This window comes from Pseudorasbora parva, chromosome 7, assembly GCF_024679245.1.
Source record: "Pseudorasbora parva isolate DD20220531a chromosome 7, ASM2467924v1, whole genome shotgun sequence".
NCBI classification, from domain to species: domain Eukaryota; kingdom Metazoa; phylum Chordata; class Actinopteri; order Cypriniformes; family Gobionidae; genus Pseudorasbora; species Pseudorasbora parva.
The window spans coordinates 44,684,708-44,700,533 of record NC_090178.1 but is presented as its reverse complement, the minus strand read 5'-3'; the positions used below and the strand labels follow the sequence as shown (position 1 = coordinate 44,700,533).

The 15,826-nt window shown below is 37.9% G+C and overlaps 1 protein-coding gene across 2 annotated transcripts; it reads left to right on the top strand.

Moving 5' to 3' along the window:
- The first annotated feature begins 746 nt into the window (after positions 1–746).
- Positions 747–15,765, top strand: themis2 (thymocyte selection associated family member 2). 2 transcript variants are annotated; one of them, XM_067449324.1, is made up of 6 exons: positions 747–869; positions 3,743–3,883; positions 8,250–8,675; positions 12,661–13,805; positions 15,352–15,460; positions 15,604–15,765. In XM_067449324.1, exons 1-6 carry the CDS (start codon positions 773–775, stop codon positions 15,684–15,686), a joined length of 2,001 nt encoding a protein of 666 aa, XP_067305425.1. In that variant the 5' UTR covers positions 747–772; the 3' UTR covers positions 15,687–15,765. The 2 variants fall into 2 exon arrangements, with proteins under 2 accessions (XP_067305425.1, XP_067305424.1); XM_067449323.1 differs by having other exon boundaries at positions 15,349–15,460.
- The last annotated feature ends 61 nt before the right edge of the window (positions 15,766–15,826 follow it).

Below are 15,826 nucleotides of genomic sequence, written 5' to 3'. Positions count from 1 at the left end.
AGGCACCGTGACACTCTGTTCTAGAGAAATGTGCATCTCCAACCCGTAGATAGCCACATCTATATGTGCAATAGACATTTTAGCAGATGATTATGCTAAACTAACACAATAAAAACAAGACGAAAGCGTTAGCTAACAGCATTAAAAAGTCACCACAGTAAAAACCTGTAATATTGAGTTAATACACACATCAACACATTCTTACCTGATAAAATGATGTCCCATTTCTTCGGGTATTTAAATCGGGATGGTTTTACAGCCAGAAACTGCGTAAAATGTTGTGACATCATTGATTGTAACTGTGAGGGACAACAAACTGACCATTCTAAGATGGTGGACGCGCCTTCCAGTGTGAACCCCCTTTTAGGAAGGTTAACTTATCGATATCAGTATTACTCAGGTAATATTCATGAGCGGAGCCTTCGCCATAAAAGGATGTGTAGTTCCTGGAGAAGTGTCAAGTGTTATACAGGATAACAACAAGTGTGGTCACAAAAACTTGTGGTCACACTTGTTAATGACAAAAACACTCATTGCTAATGCAGTTATTTAAAACAAAATACAGAAGTATAATAAAAGACGGTACATTACATTTTATCTATTTAAATAAACAATTCAATGAAAATGAAAATAAAAGGCTTGCATGCAGTTCACAATGGTGTTTGTGGGTTGTGGGTGAGTCACTTTTGAGACTTCCTCTTAGCTACATATATTTGTACTGTGTGCAAACAACAGACCAGCGCAGTGTGTGACTGTCCGCTAGCCGTGAGAGATGGGAGACCTTCAGTCCTTGCGAATCTTCATCAACTGTATGGATCAGAACTCTCTGCCCCGCATCCTACAGATCTGCTCTGGGGTTTATTTCCAGGGTAGGTGTTATCAATTATCAAAGTATGACCAAGCAAATGTACAGCATAAATGTTAATCATTATTCCAGTTTTGTATTTTTAACCATCATCCTTGTGTAAAATAAGACACATGAATGTTCTCTTGTTGTTTTGGGATTGATTTTTGGTTTTTAAATGTTGGTCCCGTATCATGTTTTATGCCTGGGCTCTCTGAGAGCCCAAACAGAAGTAATGTAACATTTGCCTGGCGTGCCATCAAGTTAAAATTTAAGTTCATACTTCAAAGTAAAGTATACACTTTTGGTGTTATTTGAAATGGCTGTGAGGTCCCTCCGACCCAAACAGGACATGAGGTTTAAAAGCCCCTTTTGTCTGCCGATGTGGTTGACGCTGCATGTGTGCCTTCAGTAAAGATGTGACTGAATGAGTTTAGTATTGTCTGCATTGCTTCAAAAACCAGTAGCCTATAAACATGGTTTCTTACAAAAGTTAAACTCAAATTATAGGTGAACATAAAAAGTTGACTTTTGCACATCAGGATATGCATGCTCTTCATTTTGATTTGCATTTTGATTCACATATACTACAGCTTTCAGTTGATCTGTTTTTACCTGTATGAAACTGAAAAAGTTCACGACTGCATATTTAAATCAGTGGCTGTCAGCTGTTAACTGTTCTGTTAGGAGTCAGATTTTACGTCACAAAATGGTGACACCAAAAGTTGTGCCTAAATTCCAAAAATGAAATGTATTAAAATCTTGGTTTTGAGAATGAGGGCTAGGTCTGGGGAGTAATGAAATACTTGTAACTTAGTCACGTATTTAAAAATAGAAAGTTTGAGTTTCATCACAGCTCATTACAGCAAACAGAAACGGGTGATTCTCAGACTCTGACAGTCTGCAAAAGCTTCCTAATCCACTGTCGTGCTCACAAGTTTCATAATGCAGAATATGCAAAATTTGAACAAATAAGAGGGATCTTTTATTTAGTACTGTCCTGAATACTACATTTCACATTAAATCATGTTTGCAATGTCCACAAGACAAAATGACTGAATTTATACAAATGGCCACATTGAAAAAATGTACTACCCTTGAAGCTTAACTGTCTGTCACTATCTGGATGAGCCACGGTTGTTTTCATGTTTTACGTTAAGTAATGCAAGTCAGAATTGTAAGATATAAACTGTCCAAACGTTTTTACCCTACTGACTCTTATGCGTCATGTTTCCTTCTGGAGCATCAGTGAATGTCAGATCCCTTTTTATTAGTTGGGTTTGAGTAATGTTCTCAGAATGAAAAGGTGGATCTCAAGATCATACAGTCACTGCTGGAGAGGGCTCAAATATGCAAACGATGCTGGAAAACTGAAGAGCCTGCAAGACCTGAAGGATTTTTCTGAAGAACGTTGGTTAGTTGAACTGCTCAGGAGAAACAAAAGACTCAAGAACAATCACAAAACACACACACACACACACACACACACACACACACACACACACACACACACACACACACACACACACACACACACACACACACACACACACACACACACACACACACACACACATATGGATCATTCAGGGAACAACACACAGTATTGAGAACCAAAGGTTCATAAACTTGTCAAGAGGGTAATTTTTTATAAATTCAGCCATTTTTTGTCTTGTGGACTATATGTAAACATCTTTTTTGTAAAATATCGTATTCAGGATAGCACACACAAAAAAAGTTTTTTTTTATGATTTCTTTCATTTTGTCAATATTTTTCACATTTTCACAGATTCTGCAAAGGGTGTGTAAACTTTTGAGAAAGACTGTATATTTGCCCCAAAATATTTAGATTGATTAGATGCTTTTGGTGTTTATTAAAAGATAAGCCTGTTTATTTTCCTATTCTAACAATACACTGACTTGTTTGACTTTAATATACAATCACTTAAAGGATTATAAGGAACACCTGTTCAATTTCTCATTAATGCAGTTATCAAATAAACCTATCACATGGCAGTTGCTTCAATACATTTAGGGGTGTGGTCCTGGTCAAGACAATCTCCTGAACTCCAAACTGAATGTCAGAATGGGAAAGACATTTTGAGCGTGGCATGGTTGTTGGTGCCAGACGGGCCGGTCTGAGTATTTCACAATCTGCTCAGTTACTGGGATTTTCACACACAACCATTTCTAGGGTTTACAAAGAATGGCGTGAAAAGGGAAAAACATCCAGTATGCAGCAGTCCTGTGGGTGAAAATGTCTTGTTGATGCTAAAGGTCAGAGGAGAATGGACCGACTGATTCAAGCTGATAGAAGAGCAACTTTGACTGAAATAACCACTCGCTACAACCGAGGTATGCAGCAAAGCATTTGTGAAGCCACAACACGCACAACCTTGAGGCGGATGGGCTACAACAGCGGAAGACCCCACTGGGTACCCAACATTTCTAAAGAATGCTTTCAGCAGCTTGTTGAATCAATGCCACGTAGAATTAAGGCAGTTCTGAAGGTGAAAGGGGGTCAAACACAGTATTAGTATGGTGTTCCTAATAATCCTTTAGGTGAGTGTAGTTTGAGTATCAAACTGCTAAAAAAAAAAATAGTTTCCATCCAAATTGAAATCCACCATTTTAAATAAAGAGAATGTACGAGTGAAATACAATTTTAGAGATTTTTTTAAAATAAAATAAATGCAAAGGCCTTTAGAAATAGCATATAATCAACACCACATAATCACAGATAAACATCTATTTAATCCATACTTTCAGAATTCAATGTAATAAATTGTTTAACTTAGTTTTAATGCAATCAAAGTCCATAACACTTTGTAGGAATCCACTTTAAAAAATGAACACAGATGGTTATGCAAATAGAACATGATGATGTGTTATTTTCAGGGTCCGTCTATGAGCTTTCTGGGAGTGAAGTGTGTTTATCTACTGGAGATTTGGTGAAGATCATTGGTTTACAACTCCTGTCTGTATTTTGTGAGGAGATTGACACTGGATTCTCATTTGAATTGCCTACTGATTATTCAGGTGAGCCTCTAAACAACATATTTTCACAAGTAAAACCATATATATATATATATATATATATATATATATATATATATATATATATATGACTCAACATATATATATATATATATATATATATATATATATATATATATTATACACATACAGGTCCTTCAAAAGTTTTTTGCATATGTAATGATAAAAATTAAACTTTCATATATTTTAGATTCATTGCACACCAACTGAAATATTTCAGGTCTTTTATTATCAATACTGATGATTTTGGCATACAGCTCATGAAAACCCAAAATTCAACAACAAAAATATATTATTATTTTTTTGCATATTTCATCCGACCAATAAAAGAAGAGTGTTTTTAATACAAAAAAGTCAACCTTCAAATAATTATGTTCAGTTATGCACTCAATACTTGTAAGCGGCCGCAAATATGGAAAAAAAATTGGAACAAAAGGTTTTTCACCTCTTTTTTGTAGTATTAGGTATTCTTCATAACATTATAAAAGTTTACCAAAGTTTGGCCACTAGAAAGGTGTAATTTTCAAGATGGCATCCAAGATGGGCAGGAAGGCATTAAAATATCCTAACTCCTTCATTATTTGACCTAGCCAAGTAATCTTAGTGTCTAACCCCATGTTTTCTGGGTCTATGAATCCATTGGACTTGTCTAAATTGCACTGACATAATTACATACTTATGGAATACATGTTTTTGTGAGATTACTGTAAGGTTTTATCTTTGTTTGGGGTGAACCAGAGATGTAAACAATGTCATGTGAATCCTCCTACTCCAGTAAGTGTTTATGGACACATACCCCTTTTTTTGCTAAAACACAGACTTGGCATTCAATGTAAAAGTTATTGCATCCAAAAGTAACTTAAATTTGAGTTGTTTAACTTTTATCATAAACAACTCTGATTTAGCCTGAACAGAGGCCTGTGTGTGAACCCTCTAAAATGGTCACTCATTTCAATTTGAATAAGGTAATACATATTTAATGCATCATCTATTGATGTTTGGAGTATAAAGGTGGCATTATACTAAACCCAACAAAACTAAATTCACAATTTTTAGTGATTAAGAAGATGGTGGAAGAGAATACTGACATTTGATATTGCATGCCTCATTGAAATGTTGTTTCAGCACAGTGTATACCATTTTGTGCAAACAAAATTCATGCTTGACTACTTTAAAGGGGTCATGAACTGAGAAATACAATTTTCCTTGAGCATTTGACATATTAGAGGTCATCATACTATAAGAATATCCTGTAAGTTTCAGAACTGAAAACTCCCTTGTTAGTCCAATAAAAGCTTTTATTGACGCCAGGCCCAGCAAACGACAGGTTTTTTCAATTACATCAAATGGAGGCAAGCACTGCCTCTGCAGAAGAATATCAATGCCTACTTCATCACTGCCTGTTTAGCTCCGCCCACCGATTAGTGCATGACATGATGCAATAGAATAGTTGAGAGAACAGTACCAGGAAAGGTACATTAGAATAAATAGTGCATACTTTTTACTTTTACTTCGTTACATTTTGCAGCAATTATTATACTTTCTACTCCACTACATTTCTACAACGTTTCGTTACATTTTCTGATCAGTTTCAGGGCTCGAGATTAAGGCTTGCCCGGATAATAATATATAATGTACGTAATAGGCTAATGAATTGACGGTTGCGCTGTTGAGGCTCGCGCAGCCTCTCGAGGAGAAATGGAAACAAATCAGCCCCGCTCACACAAAGAAACTCAGTAACATACTGCATTAAAAATTCAAAATGTTTAGTTTTTATATTTTATAACAGTTAAAAAAAACATCACATGACACGACCAACGAGTGTAGTTTTCCTGAATACCATCACGACAGAAAATGTGACACTGATTACATTTGACAGTTCCATAAACAATTAATTAACATCAAGTCACTTACATTTTATTGATTGCTTTATTGCTTTTGTTCTATTTCAGCAGCGAAAATATTTCCAAGATCAGATTTCCACATCCGAACCATAACGTAGTGCACAGCAACAGTGCGTTACTGAATCAAAGATTCAATGCCCTATTCATAAACGACTGCCTCATTTATGAACGAATCAGCCGTTTGAACGAATCGACTCAATGACTCTCTCATAAGGATTCACCTGCCGCCATCTACTGGGGGTTTAGTTAACTTTTTTTTAGTTAAAACTATCTCTTAGCATTATTTAGTGCAATTGTAATTTTTCAGTGTTAATTATTTAATTTGATTGGTAACAACCCTATTGTATCTTATTCTAATTTAATTTATTAATCAAATTTAAGAATATAAAGGGAAAGCTGAAGCAAAGCCTATATTTAATAAGATTAGGGGAATTGTCCTTTATAAAAGGTAAAAATACAATAAATATGAAGATTTAAATACATCAAAGCTGATGAGAATGTTGCTTCAGAAAAATGACATTTAACTTTGCAGATAACCAGAATTAAGTCAGAATGTAAACTAGGCAACAGATGGTAAGAACAATTACATTAACCCAAAACTAACTAAATTAAAATGCCAGCGGTCATACTGTTTTCTTCTTTTTAATTATTAGAATTAGACATTAAGAGAATACATTTTTATGCAAGTACTTTTACTTTTAATACTTAAAGTACATTTAAAATCAGGTACTTTTTACTTAAGTAGGGTTGTCATTGTAGTACTTCTACTTTTACTAAAGTAAATATATTTCTGGTTACTTGTACTTTTACTTAAGTACTGAGATTCAGTACTTCCTCCACCACTGGCTTTGACACAACAAGTTTGTTTTTCTAAACACAGTTGAAGCATTCAGGAAATAAATATTTTATTTAAAATAAAAGTCAAAAGCTGAACTACAGCAAACACTAATTACCATAATATGTGAATCTACTTGTTTACAGCAGGTGTTCATCACTAATTGTCAATCACCACTCAATCATTTAATTATCTTATTTACTTTAACACTGCTTCAAAGTTTCACACACTTGAGTGTGGAGTTTGATGTTTAGGCAAAATGACATGAGAAAGGAGAAATATGCAATTACTTAATGGGAATTGTACTTATGTTTCGCATAAATATGCTTGTAACCAATTACCTTAATTGTACTTGTAATCACTTATCTAACATGCAGATATGCTAATTAGAATATTACATGGCCAAAACATGTATCATGCACCAGTATTCCTGGTCTAGGAGGAATACAAATGAGTAAAGGTCATTTTAAGGACCTGACAGCCGCCATTTTGAAAATGGGGACTTTCTTGGAGTCAAACTTTGGTAAACTTTTAGTATGTTTTTAAGTACATCTGATACTACTGTAAGCCACTGAGAAACCTTTTGTTAGATTGTTTTTTGGGGGTCAAACCATATTTGCAGCTGACTATTGGTCGGGAATCCTTTTGCAGAAATGACTGCTTCAATGCGGCGTGGCATGGAGGCGATCAGCCTGTGGCACTGCTGAGGTGTTATGGAGGCCCAGGATGCTTCGATAGCGGCCTTAAGCTCATCCAGAGTGTTGGGTCTTGCGTCTCTCAACTTTCTCTTCACAATATCCCACAGATTCTCTATGGGGTTCAGGTCAGGAGAGTTGGCAGGCCAATTGAGCACAGTAATACCATGGTCAGTAAACCATTTACCAGTGGTTTTGATCTTTACCAGTCTTACCCATGATTGCGGTTTTGAGTAATGAACCAGGCTGGGAGTTTTCAAAAGCCTCAGGAATCTTTTGCAGGTGTTTAGAGTTAATTAGTTGATTCAGATGATTAGGTTAATAGCTTGTTTAGAGAACCTATCTATGATATGCAAATTTTTTGAGATAGGAATTTTGGGTTTTCATGAGCTGTATGCCAAAATCATCAGTATTAAAACAATAAACGACCTGAAATATTTCAAATGGAGTGCAATGAATCTAAAATATGTGACAGTTTAATTTTTATCATTACATTATGGAAAATAATGAACTTTATCACAATATATATATATATATATATATATATATATATATATATATATATATATATATATATATATATATATATATATATATATATATATATATATATATATATATACTTTAAGGGTGAGTAAATTATGGGATCATTTTCATGTTTGGTTGAAATAACTTACCCTAGTGCCATGTCTTATTAATGGAGAGACGAGTGTGGGTATTTGTAGATGGGAGTTATGGGCCCACAGAAAGCTGCCTGTTAGGGGGTAGGGTAGGGTTTCTGTTGTAGCATTATGTACCTTTCGGGATGCCTAACCCTTTAAGCTCAGAGTTGCTTTTGTCCTAGGGAAATAATTTCTAAATCAAAATCCAACTGGGCAAGTTCATTGATTTAACCACACTGTGAATCTCTCTAGGCCAGTTCAGACTCGTCACTGAAGACCTCCCATACAATACAATAGAGGAAATTGTGAGTCTGTGTCCTGTTGGAGTGGACGCCTGTGGCTCCTTCATCTTCACAAGCAGAGACGAGTTGACTTTCGGCCACTTCACAGTACCTGAAGGGAAACAGCTGACCCTGCTTTCAGTGGAGATCTCTGAAGATGGAGAAAGACTTGCACGGTGTCATGTGGTGGGGCAGAACAAGGCCTCCGCAGAGATACTCCTTCCTCTATCCCTCAAAGGAGAATTTTATGAGTATGAAAGTGACCGTGGTTACACTCTACAGGAAATCATGTCATCAGCCAGGCTGAGCTGTCGCCGCTTCCGCAGTGCAAACATGAAGAACAGTGGAACCTTGTTGGCGTTCAGCCCAGTGTATGAAATTAGTGCCATTATGCATAGTAAGTACAAGTGTTCATTTACTTTGGAAATCTTTGTAAAATCCTGTTTCCACCCACATAGTAGTTTGTTAGAATAGTTTACAAGTGCACGATTATAAACACAATGAGGCTTTAATAGTGGACTAGTGAGTAGATGATGGGGTTTAATGACCTGGACAACCTCTGTAGTCCCATTTAGACACTCAATAGCAACAATTTTTCAAGACAAATAAAACCTTAAAAAAAAACGTTTTAGCTGAGAGTTTAATATCTTAAAATGTCACTGCCATTGTTTTGTCTGAAGATGCAACCACGTTCATAGAAGACACGTGTCTGTCCTAATTTCACTAAGGCCTACTACTGGCTTAATCTAAGCCCTGCGAACTTAGAGGAAGGGGTATTACTGATGTATTTTATGTCTTAGAATAAAACTTGAAAATATATTAAGCTTGTGTTCACCAGAGAGCTTATTTCAGGCATTTAACCAAAAGCTCATTGTCTTCAGGGCAATGGAAGTGAAAGTGCTAAAATGGAAACTAATTTCCAGCTTTTGGCATACAAAAATATGCCATCCCTGCCACTTCAGAAAAGGAAGTTGTTGGCCAGAAAAATTGGCTCCACAATGACCTACAAAACCTTCTGGTCTCATACGGGGAACTGCTGATGTCAAAGACTGGGAGTGGGCACTAAACGCTAGCAGCAAGTGGGTGGCGGAGAAATGCTGCCACTTTCTCGTTAAACAGTCTAATAACAATACACTATACTGCTCTATATACACTCACCTAAAGGAATATTAGGAACACCTGTTCAATTTCTCATTAATGCTGTTATCTAATTAAATCTAGTGATTTAAGACATTTTGAGCGTGGCATGGTTGTTGGTGCCAGACGGGCCGTTCTGAGTATTTCACAATCTGCTCAGTTACTGGGATTTTCACACACAACCATTTCTAGGGTTTACAAAGAATGGTGTGAAAAGGGAAAAACATCCAGTATGCGGCAGTCCTGTGGGCGAAAATGCCTTGTTGATGCTCGAGGTCAGAGGAGAATGGGCCGACTGATTCAAGCTGATAGAAGAGCAACTTTGACTGAAATAACCACTCGTTACAACCGAGGTATGCAGCAAAGCATTTGTGAAGCCACAACACGCACAACCTTGTGGCTGATGGGCTACAACAGCAGAAGACCCCACCGTGTACCACTCATCTCCACTACAAATAGGAAAAAGAGGCTACAATTTGCACAAGCTCACCAAAATTGGACAGTTGAAGACTGGAAAAATGTTGCCTGGTCTGATGAGTCTCCATTTCTGTTGAGACATTCAGATGGTAGAGTCAAAATTTGGCGTAAACAGAATGAGAACATGGATCCATCATGTCTTATTACCACTAAGCAGGCTGGTGGTGGTGTAATGGTGTGGGGGATGTTTTCTTGACACACTTTAGGCCCCTTAGTGCCAATTGGGCATTGTTTAAATGCCACGGCATACCTGAGCATTGTTTCTGACCATGTCCATCCCTTTATGACCACCATGTACCCATCCTCTGATGGCTACTTCCAGCAGGATAATGCACCATGTCACAAAGCTCGAATCATTTCAAATTGGTTTCTTGAACATGACAATGAGTTCACTGTACTAAAATGGCCCCCACAGTCACCAGATCTTTGGGATGTGGTGGAACGGGAGCTTCATGCCCTGGATGTGCATCCCACAAATCTCCATCAACTGCAAGATGCTCTCCTATCAATATGGGCCGACATTTCTAAAGAATGCTTTCAGCACCTTGTTGAATCAATGCCACGTAGAATTAAAGGGGTACTTCAGCGCTGGGAAGATGAATCTGTATTTAAACTGGGTCATCAATGCAGTAGAAATGTGAAATTATTTTTGAATTTGGTGTCTTCTAGACTGAGAAAAGACAGAAAATGTATTTTTGTCCCATGGGGATGAAAGACTACAATTCCCAGAATGCTTCGCTGCCCTGTGAGGCCATTCCCAACACCACCAACTTCATTACTGTGACTGAGTTAGAGAAGACACTATAATTAAAAACTGAACGTGTCTGTTCAATATAATGAGTGAGTCACCGCGCGAGTATCACAACCCTGAGCACTAACTGCACGAGTGATGAGAGCTGAGGTAATCGCGACTACATTCGCGGCATACATTCACAACGCGAGTTCAGTCTGGCACGCGTTTCAGTTCATGCCTTTGCAAGCTTAACTTTCATAGAAATGAATTTGAGAAGTTAAAAGACTTACATTGCTCACCATAGCTCCGTTTAAATGATCCTGTCTGCAAGCTGAGCTCTCCCTGCCAGCTGAGTGTGATCTCCCATGCCCCATGCGCAGATTCAAAACATGCGGAAATAGCTCCCTCTGCTGGCTGTAGTCTTTAGCCTTTGGGCAAGCATTCCTCCTATGATGCAAAAATCGTCATTTTGCATCATAGGAGGAATTTTTCCAGAAATAAAATGCATAAATCTCTCGTCTCAGGGAGATATGAGGGGGGAAAGCACAATAATTTGAATATTCTCCAGGGTTTCTACTGATACAAAGCCATATGCTAATCGCTGAAGTAACCCTTTAAGGCAGTTCTGAAGGCGAAAGGGGGTCAAACACAGGATTAGTACGGTGTTCATAATAATCCTTTAGGTGAGTGTATAATATATTGCCAAAGTTTTGGGATGCCTGCCTTTACATTCATATGAACCTTAATGACATCCCATTCTTAATCCATAGTGTTTAATGAAATTGTCCAAAATGTCTTATGCTGAAGCATTAAGGGCTCCTTTCACTGGATTTAAGGGGCCAAGCAAAACAACCGCACTCCCTGAAAAACAACCACGTATCATAATTCCCCCTCCACCAAACTTTACACCAACAGTACCGTTCTCCTGGCAGCCTCCAAACCCAGACTCGTCATTGGGATTGCCAGAAAGAGAAGCGTGATTGGTCACTCCAGAGAGCACGTCTCCACTGCTCTAGAGTCCAGTGGCAGTGTACTTTACACCACTGCATCCCACACTTTGCACTTAACCTGCTGTGTGATTTTACATGGCCGTTATGGAGTTGCTAAAAAAAGCAACTCGCTTATTCAGCGAAAACAAAAGTGCTGCACCACGTACAGTTTTTTTTTTTTTTTTTTTTACACTGGTTATGAAGTAAACAACACAAAAATCTTACCGTTCTCAAACTTTTGACTGTTAGTGTAGGCCTGTATCATTATTTTTTTTTTACACAGAAGTGCTGCGGGTGCGTAATGTGACGATATGCGAACTCGTGTTCTGTTGTCCTTAAAATTATTAAATATCATACTGATATTTGCACATGTAAAAATAATAATAATGGGTCACAGAAATGTACAGATTCTAATTTAATTACAGTAGATTTATCTGCCAGGATAAATTACTATTATTAGGGACAATAACTATTAATCCAGATATTAATATTTATTATTATTACTACTGCTTATAGATTTCCAAATACCTAAAGTACTCCGACTCTGCCACAAGGAAAAGTGCGTACATCTGCTCAGACTCTGAGGTGGCGATAAGAACTTTTCCACGTCAAAGACCAGTTTTATAAATATGAACTTGTCGTGGATTTTAGCGTACACAAATTCTAAGATTAAATCTGTGCGTATGCACATTTTATAAATGAGGCCCCAGGTGTAAACTGGAATGTTTCCTTTGTCTACTTGTGATCTGATAGACCAAAACGCTTAATACCAGGGGTAAAGTGTGCACCCGAGTGCACGTGTCAGAGCAGGGGTGTCTAATCCTCCTTCTGGAGGGCCACTGTACTGCACAGTTTAGCTCCAATCCTAATTTAAAAAAACGGTACCAGTTAAGCAGGGTCTTGAGAATTACTAGAAAGCCATGTGAGTTGGGGTAAGTTGGTGCGACATTGGCCCTCCAGGAGCAGAAATGGGCACCCCTGTCATATAGGCTTGATACATGGAAATGCTTCAGGAATAAATGTCTGTTAATGATTTTTACATTTAGTGAGGAAGAACGTGGTCAAGTTCCCCTCCACTCTGGAAGTGGATGTCCAGGACGTGACAGAACAGTGCCAGGATTTAGTGTTCATAACTCCGCTATCACTGACTGAAGTTGCAGGTCAGCCAAAGGAGTCCTTCCCCACTATGGCAGAGATCCTCGATGAACCAGAAGGCAATCAGTTTTTTATTTGCAGCTGGTTCAAAGAACTGCAAAAAGGAAGGCAACTTGTGTTGCATGGGTGTGGCCACACAACATTAATATTAGCCTCAACTCCAAAGGGAAGGAAGGCAAAACAATACTACTTGATCTCAGAGAGGTATGGTGGACGAATGAGAAGAAGAGCCCGGGAATTCGAATCAGTGTACGAGCTATACTTGGCAACCTCTCAGTCTCCAGGTTTGAAAGTAAGCGTGACTCGGCACAGCGAGGCGGTAGAGGAAGAGCGAATCCCTGCACTCAGTGTCGGTGAGCAGCTGGAGGTCTTGAGGATGGAGCTCATGGACGGACTCAAGGATAAATCTGGAGCTGCTCAGAAAGTAGAAAGTCTCATTTGCAAACGGACTACTGAAGTGGATGATGATGATGATGACGACGAAGACGACAGTGAGGAAGTCTCTCTGCCGCTGTTTATGGCAGGTCACTTTGTGGAGAAGCTTTCAGACAACAAGAAGTATAAATTAACAGATTTAATGAGCAGCTCTTTGCCTCTGGATGTCAAAGTGGTGACTCGGGATAAAGACCTAGAACAAGATCCCCTGACGGGGTTAACGGCACTTAAGCTGGAGGAGACTTTCACAGAGAACATAATATTGGCAAGCCTATCCAATAAACCAGATCAGTGTTTTGAGTTGCCGGTACGCTGGTTACAAATGTCTCTCAGTTTCACCTCCGATCATCTGCCGTGGTCCAGTGATGATCCTCCAGAACGTCATGTAGAGACGGTCACAGAGATGACAGAGAAATTTTACTATGAATATCACAAACTCGTAAGCAAAACTGAGGAACCACCTCCTCGTCCACCAAAGCGGAAGCCATCCTCTTCAGAAACGACTAAAAAGCCCAAATGCGATGTGAGCAAACAACTGGACAAGCTCTCGCTTCATCAGACAAAGGGTAAACGTGTCCCTGCACCTCCTCCGCCAGATGACGTAAGCACAAACCTTCATTCATCCAACTAAAATAGAAAAGTAGTAATCAAATAGGAACATGTCTGTTTAGTTCAGATTCACTTTCCCAGATTAGCATTATCCATTACAGCATTTTCCAAATTCCCCTGTGGTTAATGTTTACGAGCGATGGAAAAATCGATTGCTTACATGGTCAACCCACAAGCACAGTCATGAATTCTTTTTAAAGGAATAGTTCACCCAAAAATGTGATCATCACTGTCCCAAACAAATATTATTTCTGTGAAGCAAAAGTTCATCTGAATTTTCAACACGCTCTTTGCTATACAATGAAAGTGTGAGCACTGTCAACCTCCAAAAATGACAAAAGCACCAAACATATTTCTCTTTTCTACATGTTTGGTAGAATTGAGAACATGCGCACCACTAACTACATACATATATACATTCTCCACTCCATTCTAGATGGAGAAAGACTGAGAATCATGTAATAAAGTGATTTTCATTAGGGGTGATATTATCCCCCTCAAACTGCATTTGCTTAATGATATTTGCTTGATGAAGTTCTAATACAGCTGCTATTTGAAATGAGTGAGGCTCATTAGAATCTGGAAGTGGGATTATGTATTTACATTAAGACAAATGTTTGTTTAGTTTCATGACATTTACAGTAGCCTGTGTTCTGCCTTCATCAGTGAATTTGCATGAAAACCAAAACGAGTTTTGTTAAAAGCACTGTAAGAAAAAAAAAGGGATTTTTTTTATTTATTTTTAATGCTAAACCTTTTCATCTTTAAAGTTTACAGACATTTCATTTAATCCCAATATGAAACGCAATGCAATGTGTAATAAAAAAAGAAAAAAACAAATGGGTGAAACAAATTTTTTTTTGCCAGCCTTTCCAAATCCAGAACAAAAAAATGGAAATCCAAGCCATAATTCAGAAAATTAAACTATCCAAAAAAAATGCAGTTCTTCTATCAAGCCAAATGAAGAATGCCTTCTGAAACATTTGAGTGCAAAATTAATATAAGGCCTGGGAAGGCATTGCATGAATTGTATGCATCACTTTTATGGTGCTCTTGTCATTGAAGATGGTCCATTTCCTTACACTCTAAAAAAATGCTGTTTTTTTTTAACCCAATGTTGGGTCAAATATGGACTAACCCAGCGATTGGGTTGTTGTAATCCTGCGGTTGGGTTAAATTTTTGCTCAAGACAACCCAATTGCTGGGTTAAAACAACCCAACGGCTGGGTTAGTCCATATTTGACCCAACATTGGGTTGTTTTTGACTCAGAATCTTTTAGAGTGTATTTTCATTGTATGAACAATAGCATGTCATTCATAATGGCATCAATAAATGCATCATTGGAACAATATGAATGCGAGTAAATGATGATCGAGTTTATTTGGGGTAAACTATTCGTTCTTGACCTACCATGCCTAATGTCTGGTATGGTAACCATGCACTTGCATAAACAAAGCATAGCATCGTGTTCCTCTTTTCTTATTTAAGCTGGCTCAGCTTATTCACTTGACACTTTTTTCTTGTTTAACTCCAGCAGACACCAGATCAGCCTCCTCCAGTCTTGCCTAGGAAAAACATATCAGTAGCAGATAGCGCCAGTCTGCCCAATATGTACGTGAGAACTCCCATAAATGAACGCAAATCAGGTTGGTTTGTCTCTACATTTAGGTATTTGATGCTTCCATGATTTTTAACATCCATTTCATGTTTGGAACAGTAATGACCCAAAATCAGAGAGCTATATTTTGTAGATTTTAATATATTCTTTTCTCTCTTTCCATCAAAAAAGCAAGGAGACTCTCTGACTCGGACCATGATTATGAGTCTATCGAGGACATCATTAAAACCCCCCATGAAAGCATTTTCTATTAGAACAAGGACACGTACACAAATGAATACAGTTGCTGTGTCTTCACGACAGGAAGTATTAAACAAAGAACCAGCCAATATATTGTCTCCACAGTACACATATCTATGAAATACTTTTCAATGTGTCTAAATAAGTTGTGCCA